Source organism: Melanotaenia boesemani, chromosome 14 (genome assembly GCF_017639745.1).
Source record: "Melanotaenia boesemani isolate fMelBoe1 chromosome 14, fMelBoe1.pri, whole genome shotgun sequence".
NCBI lineage: Eukaryota > Metazoa > Chordata > Actinopteri > Atheriniformes > Melanotaeniidae > Melanotaenia > Melanotaenia boesemani.
In genome coordinates this window covers 17,299,388-17,327,269 of record NC_055695.1, presented here as the reverse complement: position 1 = coordinate 17,327,269, position 27,882 = coordinate 17,299,388, and the positions used below count along the sequence as shown (strand labels likewise).

Here is a 27,882-nt window from a genome sequence, read left to right as displayed (position 1 = left end):
TATAAAAATGTATGTAAACAGTTAAACTTGTAATGTAGAGGAGACCCCAGGAAGAATAGCAGCTGATGTTTCAGTCGCTAATGGGGATCTTAATAAATTAAATTTAATGAACCAGAACCTCAGTCTCCTCAGAGGAAGGTTCTGATCAGGACATCAGGCACATCAACAACTGATGTGATCCAGAAAGGATCTCCATTAATTATAAAAATGATGAGAGCTGGAGTATGCTGCACAGGCCAGGGATTCCAGCGGGATGTGTTACTGTATGCCAGCCTGATACTGTACCCAGGTTCACAGATCCTGATGGAGACCACTTGAACACAGGAGAGTTAGGTGCAGGGAATTCATAACTCAGGTGCATTGCCAACACGTCTCACCTTCTGGGTGAGCCTGTAGGATCAACAGGCAGCCATTTCAACAAGAGACTTATACAACCACAATGTAAAAAAAGAGCACATGATGTTGCTCCTTCATTCCCACAGCAATTGTTTAGTTAGCACAAATAACCAGTTAATAATTCATCGTGCACAATTACAGGATTAAGGACCTATATATTGTTTATTTTATTCCAACAATATGAATATATCAAATATATAATATAATTATTTTAGACATTTTGTGCCGTACCATGCTTCTAGAGCTGTAAAAACATAATTTCCTCACTGCTGGACAAAAGTCTTACATAATTTTATCTCAGTTATTATATCAATTGTGAGATCAATTATTGACAGAGACAGAGGACACCAACTAAAAACCTCAAAGTTGCCAGTTTTTACTCTGCTATGAATGCCGCAGATAGTTATAAAGAATGTTAATTTAATAAAATTATTTATTTTCCATACTGCTTAGTTCAATTCTAGATCGTGGGGAAACTGGAGACTATTCCAGCAATTAGCAGGACGAATGGCAGGATATACCCTGGACAGGTCACCAGTCCATCGCAGCAAGACCAAATCACTCCGGAGTAAAAACAAATAAAACCATTTGACATTGTCAAAGTCCTAATCTGGATCAGATGATACAATGAGACATCTTCAGACCTATGCTTATATATAGATTGGCAGGTTTAAATGTTTTGTTTGAGATCTTTTTGTTTCACACCTGTTTGAAGTTAGCTGACAATCCATATCTGACACACTTTGTGTTCTGAGTATGATTTACAGAAAAAAGCATCTCCTTAGTTTAGTCTGTGTTTTAGTTTGCTCATTACTGTCATGATAGCTGCTAGGTGTTAGAAATATAACAGTGCTGCATCTCTTTATGTACAGTCAACACATTTATGATGTTCTTGCATAACATCAATTGAAGTTATTAATTTATATTTCACATCCTCGACAGAGTGAATATGGAGTTAGTGAAAATATTTGAAAATCTTTCTTTTTTGGCATATCAGCATAAGATTTTTTTATGTGAGATCGGCATAAACAGTGCCAGGTCAACTTTCATTTGGTATTGGAACAATAAGAAAGGATTTTTTTTTTAACAATATTCCCTGATAGGAAAAAATCTTACACCTATTTGTTTTCCTGTTAAATTATGTCACAGTTGTAAGGAAGATGCATTTGCAGTAGGAGCAGCAGAGTTGAGTATGTGGGTTGTGCCCATGACAAACTTGCCAAATGTGCTGATAGAGTGCAGCTTTTGGTAGAGGCAATGTGGCGATGTGGGCCGGCCTCTCCCTCACTGGAAAAACATTAATGGAAGCAAACTCAATGCAAATAGATATCAAGAGGAGATTCTGCAACTAGTAGCTATCCCATGTCACTACAGACCAAACTCTACCCTGGAAGATGAATGACTACCCCCCCACAGAGCGTGTTTTATCATAAATACCTCCAGCATTTTCGAATCACTAGACAACTCCTTTGTGTACTTCAAAATTGAATATTTCAAAGCTAACATGCATTAAAAATCTTCTTGAGGATATTGACATAAACTACAAGCATGAAAATAATTATCGTTAAAATTTTTAATCACTTGACTTGTCTGATGTTTTTTTTTCCAGTAAATTTAACAAAAAATGTTTTGATTAGTAGGCAAAACCAAATTAAAATGTAAAAAAATTAAAATGGTTGAAGAAATAGCTGCAACAACTGGCTGCACTGGTTTCACTGTGTTTTTTTCTGAGTTGAAGTGTGTTCCTGTTTTGCATGGCTGAGGCTTGCAAGTGTCCTTGTGGAATGAGCAGGCCCAGAGGGGCCCTGTACTGAGCCGGCAATCTGTTCCTTCTTGGATGGTTATTTCAGATTGATTGAAATGAGTTGTTGACATCATGAGAGAGAAGCAGGTGACTACTGTGGACTGTGTGGTCTCTTACATTATTGTGAAGTAGGCAAGTAACAGGACCCAGATACTTTACAATAGTTTAGATGTGGCTAAAGCAGGCTAAACCTGCTCTTCAACTGATGTTTGAGTAACAACTCTGCTGATCAACAGTCCATAACTGTGTGCCATAAACTCATGTACATGAATTAGAAATTAAGCTGCAGTCTAGGCTGCACAGATAAGCATGTTTGGGTTTTTCTTTCTTCCAACAACTGAAAAAATGACTGTCTGTATTGAACCTTCAGAAGTACAATTAAAGCCTGCTGGAGGGACCAGTTTTTTTTCTTTTGTTTTGTTTTTAAATCAGCTCCCAGAAACTACCCGACTTTATAGGATGTGAACTATTTTTCATTGTCGATGACAGCTTCTTCTGGTCATAAGAAATACAGAAAACTATAACACAACACTTGAATGGACTTTGCCGAGGTTTTGATTGTCATGATAACCAACTCTAGCCATTTTGAATGATTCCTGCAAGAAAGTAGTGTTTGTCCTTTTTGAAAAGGTTTATGCGAGTCTGTTGCCACACCCAAATTAGCCTGTTCCAGCAATGCATTGTAGCCTGGAGTAAGGCAAAAGGCATAAAAGTTTCTGGGAGTGGCTCTGAGCCCAACGGATAGAACAGTTTTTATGGGCAGCAACGAGGCTGTGCAGAAAGGTGGTCCACTGCGAGGGGCGGCCAGGAGGCCAGGTAGAGAGGACTAACTGTTTCAGAAGGAGGCGACCTGGACACAGACAGGCTCGAAGAGCAGGCCAATGGCTCATCAGGGAACAGGCTGGGATGCAGTATGGACTGCTGGAGCAGGGATCCCTTAGAGGGCCAGCCAGGGAACAGGTGGGTCCAGCGGGGTAGATGAGGCTGGCATGATCGACAGATCAAATTGAGCAGGTCCTCTTGAGGAGTCGAGCAAGATGTAAACAAGTCTGGCAGACCAGACAAGGCAAGGGAACCTGCTAGAACTGGTGGAGCTAGACTAATGCTGAAACTGATGGTGTGCAGACACCTGACCAAGGGCTAGTTTGATCACTGCAGCCTCAAAGGACCAGGACAGACCTGGAAATTTAATATTCACAAATACCTTTTATAAGACTGGATAGGTTCTCCAGAAAAGATGAACAGCAATAGTTTGCATGGCCGCAGAGGTATGAGGGTATTGTTTCATTTCTGACAGCAGTGTTACACAACAGCTCCTGCACTTAACAGCATCACAATGTTCTGGCTTTCAATTATCTATCATTTTACCCACGTACGCATCATCAGCTTCAGTGTAGATTAAACCAACCCCAAACAGTTCATCATTGTGAATGTCCACTTAGTTTTTGAAGCACTCTGATCTGTGTTCTGGGTCTTATACGTTGTCTTTTTATTCCAACTTCATCCATCCATTTTCTTTACTGCTTTAAGGACATCATTCATCATCATTCTTATAGGTATCATCATTTAGGGTTGCTGGAGCCTATCTCAGCAACCACTGGGCAGGAGGCAGGGTGCACCTTGGATGGGCTGACATCCACAGTAAGTGGCTGTTCATCAGAGAGATAAACAACCACTTACGCTCACCCTGAGGTTCAATTTAAAACATAGATGTTTTGGACCGTGGGAGGAAGCTGGAGTACCTTGAGAGAACTCACACATCAACCAAGAGAGCTCCACAGAAAGGCAAGACAAGGTCAGACAAAATTGGAACAAGGAATCTTCTTGCCATTAAGTGACTACAAACTGCCACACCCCATCATGCAGCTCCTCTTTTATTTCATGGTATTTTTCACCTGTCTTGTTCAGTCCTTGCATGCAGTTTTACATTAACGTGTAGATGTGGTGGCTTATGGTTCCACTACAGCCCCATATCTGTATCTGTAGCAACTCTTTGCGATTATCTGGCTGAGGGGTTTCAGGCCTGCAGAACATCAGCAGTACAGAGCATCTCCCTGGTAGATGCTGCACTTGGCGCTAACACGTTCAAATAGCTTTGAGTTGGCCTCTGCTTTGTCTTCCACAATCCCATTGAGTTTTTGATGATGACTGTCAGTGTCCTGTCAATGTTGCAGAGTTTCAGTCATTCCAGCATCCATGTGTGCAGCAGTTCAGCCTTCTCTGTAGTCAATCCAGGCAGTGCATGGATTCTTATGTCTGATCTTACAGTCTTGAGTGACAGTTCTGTCAATCAGTAGCTAACACTTGGCACTTCTGGTGTTACTTAAAATCTCCCTCTGGGGTTTGCTCATATATTGAGCCATGAGTCTATTCATCTCATGCAGTTTGATGGCTGAAAGGAGCTCCCATGTTGTACAGAAAGGATGCATTCCATTTGAACTCAGAAGCTGGAATTTCTTACCCTCTAGTAGTAAGCTTTACCCGACTGGTTGTAACCTGAGCCTCTAATCCAGTCACTGCAAAGAGGTCGCAAGTCATGTTCACAAGGGACCTGGTCACAAAATAAGAAAAATGCAGAACTTTCTTCTTTCAAAATAAATGAGTAAATTGTACTGAAGCATAAAAAATACCATAACAAATCAGCAATTGTAAATGTGAGGGTCTGATTGTGATTGTTGGTCTTTATATTAAAGACGACTGAGTGTCGCTCAGTCCCATCATTGGGTTAAACTTTAGTGAGGTAAGCTCACCAGGAGTGTGTAAGTGCACGTACGCGTGTATGTGTGTGTAGCAGCTCAGTGATGTGGATGCTGCTGGATTGGCTGCCATCCTCTACGTCCTGCCAACATACTGAATATATCCCTTGAAATCTGTGCTGAGCAGGGGTTTGATTACTCACAAAGATCCCGCAGCTTCTTTGTAGTCCCTGTCATTTAACGAGCGCCTTGCCATAGAAAATGCTGGTGACCTCTTGAGTTATGTTAAGCTGCTTGAAATGAGTTCATACCGGACGTTGATTAGTCCACTTAATAAATTAAAGGCACATATTTGGGGGAGTTCAGTCTAATTGTGTTTGTATTATCTGTCTGCAACATAGATTAATATTGTAATGCAGAGCTCACATAACTGATTTGAACATCTGTAATCTTTTTCTGTTTTTGTTTATACATGGCAAAAAAGTCTAAGTGGCCTCACGTGGATAACAGGATTTATGTATTGCGGGTTAATATAATGCATTGTACTAGTAATATGAACTGTTAGTATTAGTTTTTGAGAAACAAAATATATTGTACTTATTCCATTCAAATAAATGGTTAAAATTAGGAGATTATATCAAATAAAATATTTTCCTTGTAAGTTTGTGGCAGCTCTTGGCATGATAATCGATGACTGATTCTGAATTAGTAATGGTTTACGTTTAAAACGTGTTTGCACACAAAATCTTTCACGTTTAACAGTCTTTATCTACGCATGATAGAGATTGAGCAACACGATCGTGCAGGGCAAAGGGCTTTGTTTTGAAAGACCAGGCCGGAAGTTGTGCGGTGCTTGTTGGGCAGATGACACGTGTCTGGAAGGGGTGACTCGGTGACTGCGGCTACCGCAATTTCAGCAACATGGGAGGCGTTGTGGAATTTACCTTTAAAGGATTTTAAGAGCCGCCGGGAAAATGGCAGAGAGGTGAGTCTAACAAAATGCACGTGCCGTTTTCCAACTCACCCTTGAACTCGATCATAGGGAAAGGCACAAGCCAGGAGCTAACCGTGGTGCGTTTGGTCTCCGCGCGGACTAGCTAACTCGCCGCTGTACGAACGTACCTTTAAACGGTTTTATTTATTTTATTTATCCTGAAAAACGCTCGCGTTTGTTCCGAGTGGTTTTCTGCCCGGTGACCGAGTGTTTTCTCCTTGCCCTGGGTGTTTTTCTCTTTCTGATTTCTGCCGAGGTACAAGCCAGTGGTATATGGTAGTTGTGTTGGCTGGCAGATGAGGATGGTGATGATGCTGATGGTGATGCACCTGTCGGTCTAAATTGCCATCTCTTCCCAGGAACGCAGCCTAACCTGTGTTTCTTGCTTGATGCTGGCTGCAAATCAAGCTTGATGCCCCGCTTGGCTCAAGATGAGACTCAGTAAGCCGGATCCTCCAGGTCCTCCCTCGCAGCATCCCTTGTCATGAGGGATGGAGGCGCCTCCCATGTAGAGGCGCTAGGAATGGAACAGTCCTGTTGCCTAACACCATCTTATTCATCGTTACGCGTGTCAAATAAGTAAAAATACTAACGAGTTTTTGTGTGCTGCATCACCAGTTTTCCATCCAGATCATCCAGTATCGCGTCAGCCTTGTCCATAAGAAATTCTTCCTGATGAACAACCGTGTTTGAATCAGTAGTCTGGGATTCCTTTGATGGCTATGACTGAAGATGAGGGTAATATGGGGAAAGTGCACCTGCATGCTGGATGCTGCAGCGAGGTGTGGTACTTGATGAACAGTCAGATGGTGTAAAGATCTTGATAAAGCTGTCCATATAAACTTTGCAGATAATAGTAGTTTGTTCAGCAGAGAGCCCAGAGGCCTGAGTAAATAATTGATGTATGTTAAATGCATGTTGCTGGGGTCATCTGGCCTCATGTAAATCAGCTCAGCAGGTGTGCTGTGTAGCTCTGGTGGATTATTCAAATATTGACCTGCTGGTCATAGTGCCACAATCAGAGGCTTCACTCACTCATTCAGTGATATGTTGAAAATGCATAATCACTGTTGTGTCTTGTGTGCAGTAATATTTGATGACTGATGTCATATGGTGGATTCATTCAATATATCGTCATCGTGGCATCTGGTATACAGAGCAGCTAATCAGTGACAAAAGAGGATTCCTGGATCTGAGCATAGGCCTGTTCCCACAAACAGGGATTCAGCAATATGATGGCTGTATGAGGAAACACCACCACCTGTGGTTTGGTCCATGCGGTTATCTTCTGGTCCCACTCAAGGGAAAATGAAAAGGAACAAGAATAAGGGCAATAGTTTTAATAACCAGAATCAGGCTGACGTCTCGCTGGAGACTGGTTGGAGGACGGTTATTTGCACGGTTATATATAGATGTGTGATAGTATAATTTAAAAGTTAAGATTAAGAGGTTATAGTGCTGCAGAGATCATTTAGATATAAAGATGATAAACGATGACTGATAAAAGAATTATGTCAAACATTTTCAGGACAGGTTCAAAGTGAGAATGTGCTGTTTTTCTGTTGTCCATCACTCTTATGTTAAGGAGTGTTTGGGAGCGATCAGATTATTCTTTGTCTTTAGTTGTAGAAGGTTTTGGAAAGATGTCCGTTTTTAAATAATTGGGAAGATCTGATGTGGAGTATATAAAATAAAAAATAAAAGAGAAAAAAAAGCAGCAGTGTGTAGAAAAGTGGAGACTCATGGTGGAAACAACCCAGTCAACCTGTGAAGGAGAGGGTTTGGAGGATCCAGATCACTCTGGGTCGGATCTGTCGGAGGGCGAGGAGCCTGATGGTGACCTTTTTCATTTTCTATCAGACGTAGCAGAAGGTGACGAGTGTTTGTGCTAAACTTTCTTTATATTATGATGAGAGGATGTAAAAAAAGATTAATTATGTGAATTTAAAAAATATGTAATGTAGTTACCAAGTAATTTGATTTATCTAAAGCTGATTTAATTATAAAAGTTGCAGTACTATTAATAAAAACCATGTTTATCATTTAGCTTTTAGAATTAAATTCATTATTTCTCATCTACAACACAAAATCTGTGATTTATCAATTCATGGAAGTGGCTGCAAAGGTGGAAGAAACATAAGTAAATTAAAGTGAAGAGACAGAAATGCTACTAATCAGGGAATTGTGAAATAAAAACTGACAATGAATAGACATTTTATCTGAGATGGTGTTGAGAGCACTTTGCTAAAATGATTAATGGCAGACTTTGTGTTGCGGATGATAAATGATAAACTTAGATAAACAATGAAACAGTATTTATTATATGACTGTTTTGTTATCAGATCAGAATTAATCAGTGTTTAATAATTAACCTCTCATTTCTTTAGTTTACGTCCATTTTCTCTACTCCGTGTATTTTCGTTTCCTCAATTTTTGCAACTAGTTTTGTTCCATCCACCCCTCAGATTACTTGAAGTTGCACAAAACTGCAATGTAACTGTTTTGCTTGCAACAATATGCTAATATGCCAATTAGCCATGTGTTTATCTTACAATAGCTGCGGTTACAGAGCACAAGTCTCGAAAAGCTGTAAGTGTCCGGGAGCTGATAATGAGCTGCTTTTCGAGCACAGTTTTTGACAAATGAAACAGAAAAATATGTGAATGAGAGCAGCTTTATTGGGAATTTAGCTGGATGAATATAAACTTACACTTCACTGGTTTTACACAAAAAATGCAGAAAGGTGGAAATTTGGAGCATCTGCAGAGCACTGAGGAATATCTGAGTCTTGTTGAGAAGGTCGTGATGTGGAGCAGTGAAATGATTGTTTCTCATCAGTTACGCTGTAAGGCACACACACACACACACACACACACGCCAAAACAAAACAAAACATAAAATCGTCTAACATGGACCGGCTTTGTTTAAGCAGCATTCCTGGTTGTAATGTCTATTTGAGCTCACCATGGAAATGCTGAGACTTCGACGAGCACACAACAAGAGGAGAAACAGCTTTCACTGGGCTAACCCTAATTTACCTAAACCAGGGGTGGCCAGCATCGGTCCTCGAGAGCCACAATCCTGCAGGTTTTCCATGTTTCCCTGCTCCAGCACACCTGACTCAAATTAAATGGATCCAGCAGCCTATAAGGATCTGCACAATGAATCATTAGTTTAAGTCAGGTGTGTTGGAGCAGGGAAACATGGAAAACCTGCAGGATTGTGGCTCTCGAGGACCAACGTTGGCCACCCCTGTCCTAAACTACCGTGAACTTTAGTTGATCTGCAGAAGAAGGAGGGCTGAAATGATCTTTAAGCTCAACCAGTTAGGTTGTGGTCCTGTTTATGGAAATACAGATTTTGTCGGGTTAGTCTGATTATGCTGGTTGCTGATGACTTACTCGTGTCAGTGCTTACTGAGTTTAGCTCTGTGCTGTCTTCTGGTTAACTTTACTCCTTTTTTTATATTTACCACCACCAAGGCAGAGGTCATGTATTCGGCAGCGTTGGTTTGTCTGTCTGTCTGTCAGCAACATAACTCAAAAAGTTATGGATGATTTTTAATGAAAGTTTCAGGAAATTTCCAAAATGGAAGAACAAACAAGTTATTAGTTTTCAACATCACCGCCTGGATCTAGGAATATTTTAAGTATTCTTTGCTATGGAAAGATTGGGATAATTTTGCCATTATAGCTTCTAATAAAAACAATAATGTCCACAATCATTGGCAATTTTTTTACAATGACTTGGGAGAAGTCTGTCCTCTCTGAGTACTTCTAGCTTGTAGAAGTTCATTTGTTCAGGTCAGCTAGTTTTAATCTTTCCCTTGTCACATACCAGGGCTTTGTCTGCTGACTGTATTCATCAGATACTGTTAAGTTTTTTTGAGTCACTCATTCCAAAGCTTCACCAGCAGCCAGTTATTGAGACGAGCTTGCAGCTGCCATTCTTATTCCAGATGGTGGACGTGAAGATGATATTTCAGATTAACTTTTTGCTGCAAATCTGTCAAATGAGCTTTTCCAAATCACAGGGCTCACACGGTGTGGCTTAATGTGTGCACCCCAGCAGCATGGTGTTTGGCTTTGAACATTAACGGTACAACATGTAACAAAATCAAATGTCAATGGCAGAATTAATGTAATATATCATCTAAAACTGTGTTTCCATTGAACTCAATTCCCCGAATTTAGCTGCACAAGGTGACACTGGAGAGGAAAAAATCCTTTTCACAGGAAAAAACGTCCAGTAAAACCAGAATCTGGATGGGTGGCCAGCTGTCTTGCCTGGTTGGGTATGGAGAGGACAGGAAAGAGGGGTCAACAAGCACCTTGCCTGTAAGGCAGGGATACCTACTGAGAAAGAGAATGAAACATGTTAATGACAATAGTGTCATATACATACATGAAGAGTAACTAGAGAAGAGACGAGATGTTCCCCAGCATCAAAGGGACGACTAAGGGTCACTGAGCTAGCCATAACCATAGTAAGGAAAAATTTAAGCCTAATCTTAAAGGTAGAGTGGGTGTCTGCTTTGTGAGCCCATACTGAGACCTGGTTCAGGAGAGGGGCCTAAAAACTGAAGGTCCTGCCTCCCAAAGGAGATTCTAGGAACCACAAGTTAACCTGTAGCCCTGATGACCTGTAGTCTGTGGAGCTTGGCCGTTAAGAGCTTTATATGTGTAGAGAGGAAATTTATATTCTTTTCTGGATTTAACACAGTCATAGCTCTTAATATTGTTGAAACCACTGAAACCAACTTTAAAAATGGTGCAGAGTATTGAGTACTCTACTGGGCATTGGTATCAAGTTTGAAATTCTAATATGAACACAACCCTAGCTGAAGTAAGTAGGCTACTTAATCTTTGCCACAGTATTCGATAGTTGGCCTCTCTGTGGCTGCTGAGATGAAACATTTGAAGACATTATTTCAGCTGTTAAAACATGTTCAGAGATGAAGGCGATTTATTTTTTGGAGGAAAAGAAAATAAGCATAAAAAGAAGAGGAGGCTGGTGTAGAGGGAGAGCCACCCAAAGGTCCAGAACCCAATGCAGTTCCTGATGAGTAAGCAGGTAAAGAGGAAAAACACTAAATGCTGTTGTCTCATACAATCTGTCTCATTTTTTTGCCCTCAGCTTAGGGCTGGGTGATATGGCCTAAAAATAAAATCTCCAATTTTTTTCAAACCAAATCTGATTTTTTTTTCCTTTTCTATCTTAAAAAGATATTAAACTTATTAAAAACAATATGAAACTTAAAGCTTTTGCATGGAAAATGTGTTTGTTTTATTTATTTATATGAATGAATGACATCAAAGAAAGTAAATAACATCACAACTTTCCCACCATATAAATGACTTCATATCTTGCATAGAGATATGCAACACTGCATCCGTGATCTTTTTCCATCTGGGCTAAAGCTCACTTTAGCATGTTGCCTCCATCACTTTAGCATGTTGCCTCATTCAGTTTAAGGTCCTAAAGTGAATGTGACCCAGTGTCGAGCTGTCAAACTCTTTCTGCTGCTGGACACAGATTGTTTGAGTGCAGGCCAGGCTATCTGAATCTGAATCTGAATGTGAAAGTGAAAAGAGATAGCAGTGTATTGATGACACTGACAGCTGGTGGAACAGCAAGTGGGGGGAGTATTGACAGATAACACACATATAACACACACATGAATAAACTTTGTGTGGGAGTGTGAGTCTGTGTGTCCCTAGAGGTTTCTATTGATAACTGATAACAGTTCACTACATTGTTTAGTTTCTACACTTTGGTTTTAGGATAGAACAAATTGGGTTGTTATGTGTTAGTTAGCTAGAAATTTACATTTATTTGTTTTCCATTCTTTGTTCTAAGCTAAGCTGTACTCTTCAAATACGATTGCTGAGCAACTTACCTTACAGTCACCAGTAAAATGACAAAGACAATCCCATGTCGAAGACACTGGGGATAGAATAATTTTCTGGTGATTGTATGACCAGAGATGAAAAAATGCTACTAACAGATTACTGTTTATTTACTCAGAAGCATCATGTGCAACTTATCATCTTCTCTATAAGAGGCAATCTTTCACCGAATTGCAACAAACTGAGCTAACATGGTAAAACAGTATTTTTGTAATGTAATTACATACAAACGTATACAATAAAAAATAGTAATACATTTTCTTATGTATCAGTATCATAAAATTGATTGCCTGGAATCGATCCACCAGTAAACAACGGCTCTTCCTCTTCAGTTACAGCCACGCAATGCTGTGTATTGTATGATGATTTGATGCAGAAATAATTCATATGGTGCAATAATGATGCTGATCATGTACATGATGAACCTTCTGTAAGTAGGGTAGAGAGATACTGATGATTTTCCTGCAGTTTTCACCATACTGTTTAGGTGCTGTTGTGTTGCAGCCTTGCAGATGCAGAACTAGGAACTGAATGTTGCCCCTGCAGAAGGAAACAAGGATTGTAATTGGGAGACATGTCCTCATCAGTCTCTAGAGTTAATGGAGCTAATATTGGGCCTTTACAGTGATGGCTTTTATGTTAACAGGCCAGGTCATCTGCAAGGTAGACCTCCAGGATTGTAACACTGTTGGCCCTTTCCCAGTTCCATGTCAATGAACAGGGTCATGTGATTGGTCGTGCCTGTCTACCTGCTATCTGCCGCCATCTCCTTTTTGTTTCACACACTGAGAACTAGGTTGTTAACTTTAGACCATGCTATAAGTTGTCCTATCTCAGACCTGCATGCTGATGTTTCTCCAAGGTCATGCTTGATGTCGACTGGTCGCTTAATCACAGAGTTCTTAATTACATCCATTTGTTACTTCTACCCCGGCCTCTGTCTCTGGTTATGGCCATTTTCTTTGAATGACCACAAAGCCAAGCAGCCTGACATAAGGAGAAATGTCTCTTCTGCACAGTTAATGTGTTTCTATAGATATGATACAATACACTTTATTGTTCCCATAGGGAAATTTGACTTGGACTCAAGTGCTGTTACATTAGCTGCATTGGCAACATCAGTACACCCCCACAATACAATAACAAACAAATGTAATCTACAACCAACTATCGGCCAAGCAGAAATCATACATATTTTGCATGATGCCATTTGGGATCAAAATTAGAGGAACATCATTAATAAAAAGATTTACTTCTAATTTTGATCCCAAATGGGTATTGTGTAATATATTTATGATTTCTGCTGTGTGACTGCTGGTTGTTTGTGAAGAAATAGTTTTTAATTTCCCTGTGACAGATCTTCAAACACCTTGTAAGATTTGATGTGTTGACATATTTTGGCTGCTTCCCTCCATGAGGGAATTTCCTGCACCTTACCTGGAAAAATGGGAAATGCTTTAACTTTTTACGACATCTGGTTGAACTGTTAGTTGAAGTCATTTTAGCTGCAGGCAGAGAGAAACTTTGAGTTGGAACCAACATCAGATGATGATGACTGATAGACAATATTTTAATTTTTTTTCTTTCTTTTTTATTTTTCTTGCATAATAATTCTAATTTCAAACATATTATTTTCCCATTTTTTCACACTACAAAGACGCATTGAGTCTGGACTTTCCGCTATCTTGGAAAACAACTGAACTTCACAGAAAATTTCAGCTCTGAAGGAGGTGGTAAATGCTCTAAAATGTGTTTGCCAAACCATCTTCCAGTTGGAAGAGCAGCATCTTTCTGTGGGATACTGATGAGGAAAGTGAGCCAGAGCATAATTAACCATCAGTAATCCATGGCTCAGAAGAAAAATCAGAAAGCTTTGTCTGGCCAAAAAAGAGACCTGCAGAGGTGGGAACTGGATCCTGTTATCTGCAACCAGAAAAGAGATATTTTAACTCACTGCCAACATATAATTAATCTCATTGTGTTTGTGTTTGTTTGGACAAGTGTGCTTTCACCTTTGGTGTCTTCTCCCACATTAAAGTATGCTTTAGGATTTCAGTAATAGCGATATTAGAAAAGATCTTAAAATCATAAACAAAACTAGTTTCTACAAACTTAGAACACATCTAACATCAGAGTTTTAAAGCCCTGATTTGAGGTTGTATGGCATGACATTTGTTTAAAAAAAAAAAACAACCAACCCTGACATTAAAAGTGTTTTTGCCTACATTAGGAAGCTGCAGAATGTCTCTGCAGTGCACAAAGAGAAGAGTTAGCCACCCAAACTGGGTCATCTGGAACGCCAACACATCAACCAATTATGGCCAATTAATCCTACTATCTCCGCTCTGGATCTCTCTATTTTACTGACCTGTTCTGCTCCGTTTGACAAGCATTTACTTTGACAGCTGATGTATCACTTCTTTCTATATTCCTTCTCTTTCACCAGCACAGGCGTGCAGAGTGGTGCTCCTGCGATTCTCAGCCAGGGTCTTTGATTAAAGAGCAGTGTTGATTTACATCAAGAGAGCAATCTGCAGGGTGACGGAGAACTCTGGAATAAAAAGGAAACAACCCTCAAAATCAACCAACAAATGGAAAATAACTGTCATGTGAAGAAAAGTCTTCAAAAACCTTCATGTTGCTTTAAAATGTTCTGTTTCAAAATTAGGATTTTTTCAGATTAGCAACAGTTTAATATCTAATGCATGGACTTGCAAATCGAGCTGAATAATAGTCTTTTTTAGGCAGATGCATTATGCATTGACATGGACATTTTGGCAGTGTTTGCACTTTGGTCTATCTGTCATGCATCAACTGTCGGGACTGAGGTCGATGTAGGATCTTGTTCTCATCCACAGGAGGAGAAGAAGATGTAGCCTTTCACCTATACTGTCAATAGAGCTTAAGTCAGAGTGGATCATGAGATCAGATTCAGCAAGACCTCCATCACTTATTTTCTTGTCAAGCAGGCAGCTTTATGTTGAGCAGGGACAGATTGTTGACTGATAAGTGGCAGTGGTTTGTTGATATCTGGCCCAGCATGGTATTCAAACTGATTTTAAGGGTGCCAACACAGAAGAATAACCAAACACCACATTCTGAGCAAAAACACTTAAACTAGGCTTGATTTTAATCTCATGAGTACAAATGCATATAGCGGGAGAAAAAAAAAGAGGGAGCTATCAGAAGTTAAAACATCATGTGGCAAAGGGATGTATTTGCTGCTTCTGCCTATCATGGCATAATCAGTATTTTCATTCTCAGTAGTAGTTTTAATAACATATGCTAAATTATAATCTCAACTGAACAAAAACATATTTCATTTTTAGCTAAATGTAAACATGGCTATTTCTAGTTTGGCTTCAGCAAATGATTATTCTCTTCTTATTGAATCTTCTGATTATTCTTTTGATTAGTCGAATAATTTAATTATTATTTTCTGTTTAGCTGCTTTAAACTATACCTAACCCTTGTTAATTTACCAATAAATAGTAATCATAATGTCTAAGGTCAGGATTAAGTATAATTAACTTTAAAGTCCAACATAAATTTAGCCCATCATTAATAATGCAACTATAGATTTTAAGGCTGTCACCTCAAATTCCATACCCTTAAGAGCAATATAAATTCAGCCCAACATGAGTAGAGGAATAATACCAAACATAAAACTGTAAAGCACCAATAAATAAAGAGAAAAAGATATGGAGGTGGGGGGAAACACATAGTCACTGACCGGGAGCTGTACAAACCAAACTATAGTGTTTGTTATTGTAAAACCTGTCTTGCACTTCTCTTCACTTATAAAGGTCTGACTGAGAGCAACCCGAGCCTCTCTGAGACCTGAACTGAGGTTACGAAGAGAAACCCTCCACAATCCAGGACCACAACTTCACTTGTGTGAAAGTTCCCATGATCTTTTACAACCGTTTGCGTTAAATAAATCTGAAGTTAACCTCCACACAGCTAACAGAGTCAGTTTGGGCCTTAATAGCAAGATTTGTGCTGGAAAAAAAAAAAACAATCCAGGAACTTTGTTGTAAGATGAAATATTGCTTTATATCCATTATCTGGTATTTATCAACAAACTATTCCACTGATTTACATTGAGGGAGTTACTTCTCTAATTTTGTAATAAAATTTTCTTGATAACAATCAGAGAAATTATCACTGTTATTACATTTATTTGGTGTGTTTATTGCTGTCATATCTAGTAAATGGAGATGGTGAGGTCAGGATATGAGTTTTTTCCTGACCCAATAACTGGGTTAACTGGTAGACAGACCAAGAGTGTATTTAAGCATTTATCTATGGCACCCAGGCACATTGTTTGCAAATGTTAGTGATTTCTTATATTGAGTAATATGTGTTCTATGAAATATTTTCTATTGAATTAGTTAAAACTGGACATTGGCACCATTTTACCATTTTAAATGTTATTTGCTTTTTTCTTTTATACACCGATTTCTCTCAGGAGTGATAAATAAGTCCTGATTCCTCTTGCTATCCCATGTGGTCGATTTCAGAACACTTGTTATGAATTAAAAGTACAACTAAATACTTGTTAAATAATCCCATGAAATGATTAAAGCCAACAACATCTTTCAATACCGTGTCACTTTTCTGGAATGTCAGTTCTTTCTGAAAAAGTCAACAGGTACAAGTATGTACTTTAATGTAATTTATGACTTTTGCAGAGGGAAATCAAGAGATAATGTGCTTTTCTTTCAAGCTGTGAAAGGTCATGTTGAGGATGCAGGAAGATTTTTTTCTGTTGTTTTTAGACAGAGATGACGATCTAGTCTTCTGGACTAACATTAACTTTTTTTTAACTCCCCCCTGCAGGTTGGAATGGGTGGAAATTATTGAGCCACGCACAAGAGAGCGTATGTACGCTAACCTGCTGACAGGTGAGTGCGTGTGGGACCCTCCACAGGGAGTTCGCATCAAGAGGACCGGTGACAACCAGTGGTGGGAGCTGTTTGACCCCAACACTTCACGCTTCTATTACTATAACGCCTCCACCCAGCGGACAGTATGGCACCGGCCTCAGGCATGCGACATTATCCCATTGGCCAAGCTTCAGACTCTGAAGCAGCACACAGATGGGACCAACCCTCGTCCAACAGGTGGAGAACGAGGGAGAGTATCTGCTGACAACAGCCCGGGACGTAACAGTGGGGTCAGCCGAGAGGGAAGCACCTCCTCCTCTCTAGATCAGGAGCTTTCTGAAAAACAGGGCAGCAAAGAAGAAGCAGACAGGTGAGAATGATCATTTCCTGGTACAGACAAGCAATCAGAGTTTTCACCACTATACAGCATTACATGTCACCCAAAAACGGTTCACACTCAAGTCTGACATACCTAAGACTTTCGGAGAAATCTGATGTCTCTAGCTGATAGCCAATGATAAGGAACTTTAGTAGTTCAGTCTTGAAGTAACAAATGCATGGACTAGTTTTTCTGCATCACTCCAAGACAGGATGTTCCTAATCTTAGCAATATTACATAGCTGAAAAAAGGTGGTCCTAGAAACCTGTTTCATATGTAAGCCAAAGGACAGGTCCTGGTCCGAAATAACTCCAAGGTTCCTCACGGTAGTACTGGAAGCCAAGGTAAAGCCATCCAGAGTAATTACATAGCTAGACCGTGTCTGACAGTGTTTTATAAGGTATGAGAGGACCAGAAATAGAGAATTAAACCCTCACTGTTTATTTCTAGGTGGTACAGAGTCGCCTCAATGTCATGCTGTCTGCTAACATGGACAGAAATCAGTTTTTCAGACAGGAGCTATAAGATCATTAAAACAATGTAAAGTCAGTGAGACAGAACTCTGTGTTCAGATATTGATCTATTTTCCAGCTATCTCATACTATTGCTAATTATTTATTTTGATGTCATGATGGTAATATTAATCTTAATAATAGAGAATAACAGGATACATCACACTGTGTTGCATGCTGGGATGAGATGCCATCTTGTCAGGATTGTTCTCCCATCACCTCTGTCTACTGCCTTTGTTGCCTGGTTAGATTTAGTTTTGTTTGGCTAAAACATTCAAATCTAGCTGAGAAAGGAAGAGATTGTGAAATGAAAAGGAGGTAGAATATGGATATTACCAAAAAGAGCTAAATTCTGCTGCCGAACACAAAATCTGTTACTTGTTAAACCTGTATTGTACTAAAATCTGATCTCCGTGGCTTCCATCTGGCCTTTTTTTGACCAATTTATGAAAACTAAATACATAATTATACTTAAAAATACAGTGTGTTTACTTTATAGAGGCATATCTAGAGGTTTTATGAGTCACTATATTGACTGATATCCTGTGGGATTCTCTTCAGATGAGGTGGAAGAAGTGGCCAGGGAAAGAAAGTCTGGGCTCCTCAGGTTAAGCTAACCCCACGGTCCAACCCTGAATGAGCAGTAAAAGACAGATGGATGAATATATTTATAAGAGAGATGCATTAGAACATATTAAAAATCAATATCAATTTAACTTCCAGTGCAAAGAAATGGGCTGCACGGTGGTGTGGTGGCTAGCACCGTCACAAGAAGATTCCTGGTTTGAACCTCAACTGGGGTCTTTCTGAATGGAGTTTGCATGTTCTCCCCGTGCATGCATGGGTTCTCTCTGGGTACTCTGGCTTCCTCACACATTCAGCTAGACATGACTTTGAAGAAAACTGCAAATTGACTGCATATGTATTATTTTTCCAATCTGTTGAAATGTAGCCTAATAACATATTCTTTTGTTGGAATAATGTTATTTCATGTCCTAACAAATTGAGAGAAACCAGATAGTAGATAGTCCTAACCATAGATAGATAGATAGATAGATAGATAGATAGATAGATCAATCGATCTTTGAGGATACAGCATGTTGCAGTACATTTTGCAGCAACTCAGTAAAGTTTAATTCTTCCCTCATTGTTCATCTCTCTCACACACAAACATGCATATTAACATCCACAAGTAAACACACTCACACAGCCACCATTGAGTTCAGGTCCCGGGGATCACTCTGTTGGTGGCCAGTGCAGCAATCGATTTCACACCCCCCCTCCCTCTCAGCCGTTCACCTCTTGTTCTGTAGCCCACACGACCCTCCTCCTCCTCTTTCTCCTCCTCCTCTTCTTTCTGCTGTTCTGACCAGCAGAACGAGGGGACCTGTTTGCTGAGAGGAAGACTGAATGATTGTGAGCTGATGAAGGAAAGGTCTGTTGTTGCCACAGGCTTATTTTAACCAAGGGTAAAATGCCCATACATTATATACAGTTTTCACTTGAACCTCTTCTAATATCTTTAAAACTATTTATATGATTGTAAACCAGAAAAAAGTATTTTGTCTGCTGTTATGTCCTCTTGTAGAAGATGTTGATCAACCCAACACAGGACCTTTTCAGAACAATACATGTGTGTTGAATAGATTTAAAAACTACAACACAGCATTGAGAATCACTCAGTCGTGTCTATCAGTCATGTCTTATGTGTGTGGTTGATTTTATTCCTGTTTTATTTCTCCTGTGTTTGCATGTTTTGCTTTTGGTGAGGTTTTTTTTTATATCTAGAGTGTGTTGACACCAGTGGGGGTGTTCTGTTGTGAATCTGTGTTACTACAAAAACATCATGGTTCGATTTATTCTTGTCACTCTATCGTGTTTTAGTTTTGTGTCTGCTCTTTGCATTCAGGCTCCACACGAGCAGCAGCTCTTCCATTAAAATGAGCAAAGTGGCAACTTCCTGCAGGGTTGTGTTTGTGCCTCATAATGTAAATAACTTTCATTTAGATCAGGTGCTACAAACACATTCAGAGTACCCTCAGATGATCCGGCCAAACTAACCCTAACTAACAAAAAAATGGAGCTCTCACTAAGCAGTACTAAGATGCTAATTATCAGTAAATCAACTCAGGTTTTCCAGCTCTGTATGTGCACATTTATGTAAAACTAGCAAGGTTGGCATCAGATGACCAATCACAATGATATATTTGAATGATGTTGAAGCGCAACACAGCCGCTGCAGCCAAAGCAGGAAGTAAAGAAAATGAATGCTGACTATGTGAAGTTTAAATAAATGAGATCAGAATCACTGCCTCATCATTAAAACATGATCCAAGTCTAATGATGTTAGATTGTGTTTCATTAAATGAATGTGCTGAGGATATTTTCTTGAGCCTTCTTATCTCACTGATTCACTGTTGGCTGTCATAGTTACTCTTTGTACCAATAAAAGAACAATTAGAAGCAATTAAAGCAGCCAACTGGGTTTCTGTAGATATCTAAGGTCAGTTTTTGTCCTGGCTCTCAAATGGTGTGATAAAAGTGTTTTTAATGAACCTGGTTTTAATTCAAGCTTCAAGCTATTTGGACATGAACATAGACAGTTTGGAAAGTTCGATGCTTCTCACTCACTTTAAGAGAATGATGATAATAAATAAAATTATTTTTACTCCAGAGCTTCAGGAATAAGTTGGTGTAAGCAGAGTGAAAGTCAAACAGAGCGTCAGTATCTAAGAGAGTCAGACACTCTCTCACTGTCCACACACCCATGTCTTTTCTATTTTTTTTTATTTTATGAGAGATCTGATTGGATAGAAGGAGCTTTCATCTACGTTCATTTCTTATCATAATTTCCAACTCTAGTTGCCATGGTGCTTCATGATACTCCAACTCCATTTTATTTATATAGCACTTTAAAAACAACACAGCTAACCAAATGCTTTACACCACAATCAAAGCAATAAAGACAGTAAATGGTATAAAAACAAACATCAGCCAATAAAAACACTTAAAATAGTATTAAAAGAAAATTGCAAAAACCAACATCTGAACTAGTGTTAAAAGTCAAAGAAAAAAATGTGTTTTAAGCATTGAATTAGAAACAAGTGAAGAAGCCTCCTTAATATGTGGTGGTAACTAGTTCCAGTCTCGGTCCAGAGACAGAAAATGCTCGGTCACCTCTAAGTTTCCTCTTGGTTGAGGGGATGGCTAAAAGTGACTGGTCTGCGGGATGTGACGGTGCGTATGGTTTAAGCAGGTCAGACAGATACTGTGGGGCGAGACTGTAAAAACAAATAAAATCATTTTAAATTCGACTCTAAAAAGAATGGGTAGCCAATGAAGGGAAGCCAAGACTGGAGTAATGTTTGCTTATTTTTTAGTGCCTGTTAGAAGTTGAACCACAGCATTTTGGACCAGCTGTAGCCAATCGAGGGGTGTGGTAGGGTTGGGGGGGGGGGGGTCTGACTGAGCCCGTCAACGTCAAGTGCGTAAAGTACTGAAAATCCAGCACCTGAAGTTACTTCCATAAAACTGTACTGGAGTGGTTGAGTTTGACAACCTGCTTAAACATCTCAGTTTCAGTTGTCCGGTTACTTAAATGTTGTACATCTCATTTGACAAGTTTACTGCAAAGTGTCATGGACAGCTGCTGGACAGCTAACATGCACTAATCAGTCAAAGCAGTAAAGCCACAAGCCAGTAAAGTCAGTGGCACGGCTCATCTTGTTATGATGCGGTGTACTGGTGTCCAAAGGATCTACTGCTAAGGTCCTGGTATCGGACACTCCAGATCACATGTTCTGGCTCCATGTCATGACTGATCAGAGCTCTGTAGCAGTGTGAAAACTCAGTATTAGGCGGGTGGTCATAATGTCATGGCTGATCAATGTAAATGAAACCATCCTTTTTGTTTTGACATTCTGACAACCACATGAGCGTTTCCACTTGCATGAACACAGAGATCAGCTGACCCGAACAAGCAGATTCCAGAACTGGATTTCATGTCACTGGTCTGTGTTATGACATATTAAAAACTGTTTCTCCTCTCTTCTCTTCTCAGGACTTCTCCCTTTAGGTGGAATACTGGTACCAAGGAACGGATGCTGATCAAAGTGACAGACAGAGAGCCTAGCTTTTTGGCTCATCAGGGAAATGGTTACTCTCCTTGTGACCCTCCAGCTACTGGTGGTCCCTCTGGAGGGGGAACTGCCACACGAACCCGCCATTCCTCTGGAGGAAACCTCCCTACAGAATCCGACGGCTCCCCGGTCCTCTATGCTGACCGCCGGCAGTCTCCACTTCTAAAGCGAGCTGAACTAGGTTGCACAGGTACCCCTCGACGGCCCTCAGCTGACTCCCAGCCTCCGTCACCCCGCTATGCCTTTGAACCTCCATTGTACGAGGAGCCACCTTCAGAGTATCAGCCTCCTCCAATCTATGAAGAGCCACCCACTGACATGCACCTGTCTGACTCATGTTCCTTTCATGGCTCTGGAAAATCACCTGCCCGGAAGTCTTCAGCCCCCCTCTATCACTCCCCCAAGCAGAGCCCGTCACCGTATGGCCATCTGGTTCTGACCCGGCAGAAATGTCCAGAAAAGACTCAAAGTCTGGAGTACAGTCCTGTGGGGAAGGAGTACGTCAAGCAGCTGGTGTACGTGGAACAGTCATCCTCCAGCCCCCGCTTCAAGACAGCTGACAGGCTACTGCGATACGGTACTACCGGGGGCTACGGTGGCTCATATGGGGGGTCCTATACTCTGCAGCACAGCCAGTCTCTGATCCGAGACCCCCGCCTACTCCTGGACTACAGCGGGGAGGGTGGAGAGAGAAGCCAGAGGTTGCTTTATGAAGACTCAATATCCTGGACATCTACTCAGACCCACTCACTCTCCTCCTCCTCTACAGCCGGCCCTGGGGCTTTTTCCCCTGGTGGCAACCGCAAACGCAAGAGCCGCAAGCCATCCCTCCCCCAGGAGCTGGGACGCTGTGGGGAGGTGGAGCTCATAGGCACAGCATCAGAAGCTATGCTGGCCCAAGCCAGACTGGCATGGGAGGCCCAACAAGTGATGAGACAGAGAAGCAGCTGGGACTCTGGGCAGGGTGGGGGGCAGGCCCAGGGTGGAGGGTCTAAAGATGGCTATGAGAGCGATGGGGCTATGCCTCTGCCATTACCAGGACCAGTGGTGAGAGCATTCAGTGAGGATGAGGCTCTGGCGCAGAGCGATGGCCACCACTGGAAACGTAGTACCTTTGACCGGCTGGGCTTCCCTCAGGCCCTGCTGGAGAAAAGCCTCTCAGTCCAGACCAACCTGGCCTCCCCTGAACCTTACCTCCACCCATCACAGGTAATCTACTTGTTTCTAATGGTTTTCAACACAGTGGTTGTTGCAGTGGATTTGCTTCAAAATAGTCATTTTCTTCAAGGTCAGGGACCCACAATTTACCCTGTTTTATCCAAGGTGGACGGGAGAAGTTTAGATTTACTTTTTCACTTGTAATAACCAGCAGATAACATTAGCAAAGAAAATCTAAAAATCAAGAAACAAGTATACAGAGACAGTTTGTCCATAGCTGTAAAGAAGTTGACAAATAGTAGAAATAAAGTTGATGCTTGAAATTAAATTCCATGTTAACAGTGAAGCTTTGTGTTGTTTTACTGAGACAACTGAGAAATGAGCACATACGTCTCAGCCAGCCGGAGAACAGGACGATTCTCCTTTCTGTCTCCTTATACTTACACTTTTCCACCCACTTTATCCATTTTTAAACTCAATGATGCAACATTTCAATTCAAAGCTGAGGCAACTAAGAACACACTGGACAGACTGTGCCCTCCATTATACATGGTTTAAACCACAAACAGGATCACGGCAGGGAAAAAGCAAATCTTTAATTTGCACGTCTCATTGTCAACATGTAAAACTAAAGATATTAACATGTGAGCTGTATAAGTGTGAATTTCCAGAAAGGAGGTTTAACAAATTCTTCTATTATATTATATTATATTATGACTGCAAAGTAACTCTAAAAAGTCCATCTACAGTGCCAAATCACAAAGGCGGACCTGGAAATGAAATACTTAAAAATGAAGACAAGAAATCCATGGGGACATAGGCCAAAATTAATTATAATATGGCATAACAAAGTTTTTCTATGTTAATATAGCCAGCTAATCCAGTAAATGGTCTGTATTTATATAGCGCTACATAGCGGGTTTGGTGTCTTGCCCAAGGACTCCTCGACATGAACACGACTTGGCTGAGGTTCGAACCAGCATCCCTCGGGTTACAAGACAGCTGCTCTACCTTGCTGAGCCTCGCCGCCCTGCATTTTAGAGTACCCACCTGGACACCTAGAACTCAGCTGTATTCCAGTTAAAAGCAGTTGTAGAATATTAGAAAATTAAGAACTGATGTTCATTTTCTTCTTGTGTGATTAATACGTAGCAAAATGAGGAGTTGCGATATCATTAAGACATAAAATGAGTAGCATCAAAATTAGATGCGAATATGGTGTTAGTTTCATTTTAGATGACTATTCTCATGAAAAGTGTCAATTCCAACCATTATGTGATCAAATAATCATTAACGAGGGATTTTGTGATAACTGAGGATATTAATTTCAGTCCATTAGTCCAACAGTTTGGTTCAGATGTGTCTTTATCTTCACTCTTCCTGTAGAATATCTACACAGAAACTATATATGATGTTTCCTGTCTCTTCCTCTCTGTCTGTGCTTCTTTACCAGTCGGAGGATCTTGGAGCCTGTGTGCAGTTTGAAGCCAGTCGAAATGCCAGGAACATGATGCCCAGTGCTAGCTGTGGCATTTTCCAAGAATTCAGCTTGAGAAAGCCCTCATCAGAGACTGACATTGAGAACTGGGCATCCAAGCACTTCAACAAACACACACAGGTATTACACAAAGGCAATGATGCACCTGCTTCTCTATTGATCCCAAACCGGCATGTTTTTATTGGTATTTTTGACAAGAGTCCCCCTGCTGGGTCTCCTCAAATGAAAGTGTTTGAACAAATGAAAATGGGACGTGAACGCACTTCAAAGACTTCAAATTGCTAGACAGGACAAACAGTCCTGCAACTGTACAAGAAGACGCAGCTAACCAGAGCAGAAAGTGGCAGTAGTGTGTACAGCAAATGAATAACAATAAGAGAAATCAGAAGGTGATTTAAGCTTAAATTGAATGATGTGGGTATGGAAAAAGGAATGGATGGATGTAAAGCAGCATGTGCTTTTCTCAAAGAAGGCTATTTAAAAAAAAAACACCTCCCCATAGTCTAACAATCTTCAAAGGTAAAGAGGAAAAGAATTAAATGCATCACAATAAATAGCTTTGGGTGTGAGTAAAAGAAACTAGTTAACTTTATACCTACTGGAGTCACTCTGAAGTAAAATGAGCGTACCCACTACGAGGTAGATGTTTGTTGAGAGTAGAAGGAGTCTGAGTGGAAGAAAAGAGTTCAAACTTGAATGCAGGACCTCTGCACAGCAACACTAAATCTGAGAAAAGGAGCAACATGTTTGGATGTAAGCAGGAGTATTGAGGGAGAGCAGGATTATATTTGAGCATGAAAATGAAGAAGCTTGTTCTCAAACAGGAAAACTACACTCCCGATTAAAGATGCCTTAATAGCTCCATACAGCAGTAATTATAGCTTGTAAATCAGCTGAAAAAATACATCTACAGAGTCCAACAATGGTGGCAAGATAAATACAATAAGAACACATTGAAGACTAACGCTCTAGATGAGCTTGCTGTTAGTTGAACGCTGATTACAGTTTTAACAGGAGGTTTTGAAAGAAGTGAGATGGTAACCACTCCTCTCAGGATTTTTCTTGTCTTTCTGCCTTTGTCTGACCTGCTTTTGTTTCTTTGTTCATTCTTTCCTGTTCTCAAAGGGCCTGTTTAGGAGAAAGGTGTCGATTGCCAACATGCTGGCCTGGAGCAGTGAGCCCATCAAGAAACCAATGATTGTGACCTCAGACCGTACAGTGAAGAAGGAGGCTGTGGACATCTTTAAGCTCATTCAGACCTACATGGGGGACCGTCGCTCCAAGGCTGACCCTTATTGTGTGGCTCTGGAGGTATGTGGACAGCAAAAACTGGATCATCATGTGTTCAGGATTGTTTCTACACTGGTGATATCAACTCTCAACAGTTACTACTTGCATGCATAAAAGAAGAAAACAAAGGAATATCGTTTGGTTCAGTTATAGGCAAGTTCTCATGTTGAATTTGTGTATTATAAATAATAGGAAATGTTTAGTGTACACCCGGTTGTAAAAACTGAATAGGTAAAGTACTAAAGAAAGCTTTTAAAATAACATTACATCATTTTACAACCTTAAAACTCTGTTCTTCTGATTCATTTTTATGTCACACTGACGTTTTTTACGCAGTGTTGGAGCTGTTGTTGCCCTACATGTCCTGAAGCTGAGAAACTGCACTTCACAACTTTTTTTTCCGTCCCAGAGCATCACTTTACAGCAGCATTTTGCACCACGTCATGTCAGTAACTGGATATCAACACACCATCTGATTCAGCAAAGAAACACAAGAGGACATTATCAGAGGAAGTGAATAAAAGACAAAGAGAGGCACAGAGCAAGAGATAAAACAACAGTCAACATCAGCCTGAGTTTTACTGACTGCTTTGAGCTCAAAGACAGGATGCAAGACAGATGCTGTATTAACCTATGTTAGGGTCGACCTCAGTGAGAATATCTGCTGAAGTTCAGTGGTGGGACTTTAAAATGATGATAAAGTCAAATGAACAACTGTAGTCAAAATTTGCATTCGTAAAGGCTTTCTGCTTGTCTCTGTCAGGTGGTGGTGAGGGGTTGGAGTAACCAGGGTCTTCGTGATGAGCTCTACATCCAGCTGTGTCGTCAAACCACTGAGAACTTCCGGTATGACAGCTTGGAGCGCGGCTGGGAGCTGATGGCCATTTGTCTGGCCTTTTTTCCTCCTACTCCCCGCTTCCACACCTACCTAGAGGGCTACATCTACAGACACATGGACCCTCTGAATGACACCAAGGGTGAGGGAGCCATGCACACTGATGCTGTTGAAAGTGTTTTCACATGCAAAATCCTTCACCTCATATCCTATACACAGAACACATTTCTCTATCTTACACACACACACAAACAGACTGTTTTTTGTGTTTTTACTAATATCTGTATACTTTTAGGACAAAACCATTGCATTTTATCCATCCATCCATCCATCCATCCATCCATCCATCCATCCATCCATCCATCCATCCATCCATCACTACTTTTGATTAACTCCTTTCTTAATCATTAATTTGAATGTCCTTATATGTTTAACATAGTTGCAAATACTGTGCCAGTAAAGTTTTCCTGGTTTGTAGCTGCAGATGCAGCAGCTGCCACTAGTCTACCATACTTATATGTACAATCACCGGCCACTTTATTAGGTACACCTTGGTAGTACCAGTGTTGGACACTGTTTTGCTTTCTAAAGTGCCTAAATTCTTAGCAGCATAGAATCAACAAGGTGTTGGAAAGATTTTGGTTCATATTGACATCATAGCATGAAAATTTGTCAGCTACTGTAAACATCCATGATGAGAATCTCCTCCATTCCACCACATCCCAAAGGTGCTCTGTTAGATTGAAATCTGGTGACTGTGGAGGCCATTAGAAAAGAAATATTGTCAGCAACAATACTCCGGTAGGCTGTGGTGTTTAAATGATGCCAAGCAGGTACTAAAATGCCCCCAAAAAATCTTGCACACCATTACATCCCCACCAGCAGTCTGAACCATTGATACAAAGCAGGATAGATCCATGTTTTCATGTTGTTTACGCCAAATTCTGACCCTACGATCTTCAGTAGTCTTCTATTGTCCAATATTGGTGAGCCTGTAAGAATGTTCTAATGTCTTCTGTTGCTGTAGCCCATCTGCTTTAAGGCTGGAGATGTTGTGTGTTCAGAGGTTGTATTCTGCCTCTCTTGGTAGTAACAAATAGTTATTTGAGTTACAGTTGCCTTTCTGTCACCTCCAAACAGTCTGCCCTTTCTCCTCTAACCCCTGACATCAACAAGACATTTTCATCCAGACCACTGCCGCTCACTGGGTATTTTTTCTTTTTCAGACAATTCTCTGCAAACCTTAGAGATGGTTATGTGTGAAAACCCCAGTAGATCAGCAGTTTTTTAAATACTCAGACCAGTCTGTCTGGCACCAACAACCATACCACATTCAGAGTTCCTTAAACTCCCCTTTCTACCCCATTCGGATGCTCAGTTTGA

General features: G+C 40.5%; 1 protein-coding gene across 3 annotated transcripts in view; it reads left to right on the top strand.

Annotated features, from left to right (window-relative positions):
- The first annotated feature begins 3,054 nt into the window (after positions 1 to 3,054).
- Positions 3,055 to 27,882, top strand: part of arhgap39 (Rho GTPase activating protein 39) — a 34,001-nt gene continuing 9,173 nt past the window's right edge. Inside the window, exons 1-6 of one of the 3 annotated variants that reach the window (XM_042006607.1) lie at positions 3,055 to 3,160; positions 16,642 to 17,058; positions 21,640 to 22,927; positions 24,330 to 24,494; positions 25,500 to 25,685; positions 26,428 to 26,641. In XM_042006607.1, coding sequence (XP_041862541.1) covers positions 3,114 to 3,160; positions 16,642 to 17,058; positions 21,640 to 22,927; positions 24,330 to 24,494; positions 25,500 to 25,685; positions 26,428 to 26,641 — 2,317 coding nt within the window. In that variant the 5' untranslated portion in view covers positions 3,055 to 3,113. Of the gene's footprint in view, positions 3,161 to 5,770; positions 5,882 to 14,378; positions 14,450 to 16,641; positions 17,059 to 21,639; positions 22,928 to 24,329; positions 24,495 to 25,499; positions 25,686 to 26,427; positions 26,642 to 27,882 lie in introns of those variants that run through there. The other 2 variants (XM_042006608.1, XM_042006606.1) reach the window with 2 other exon arrangements.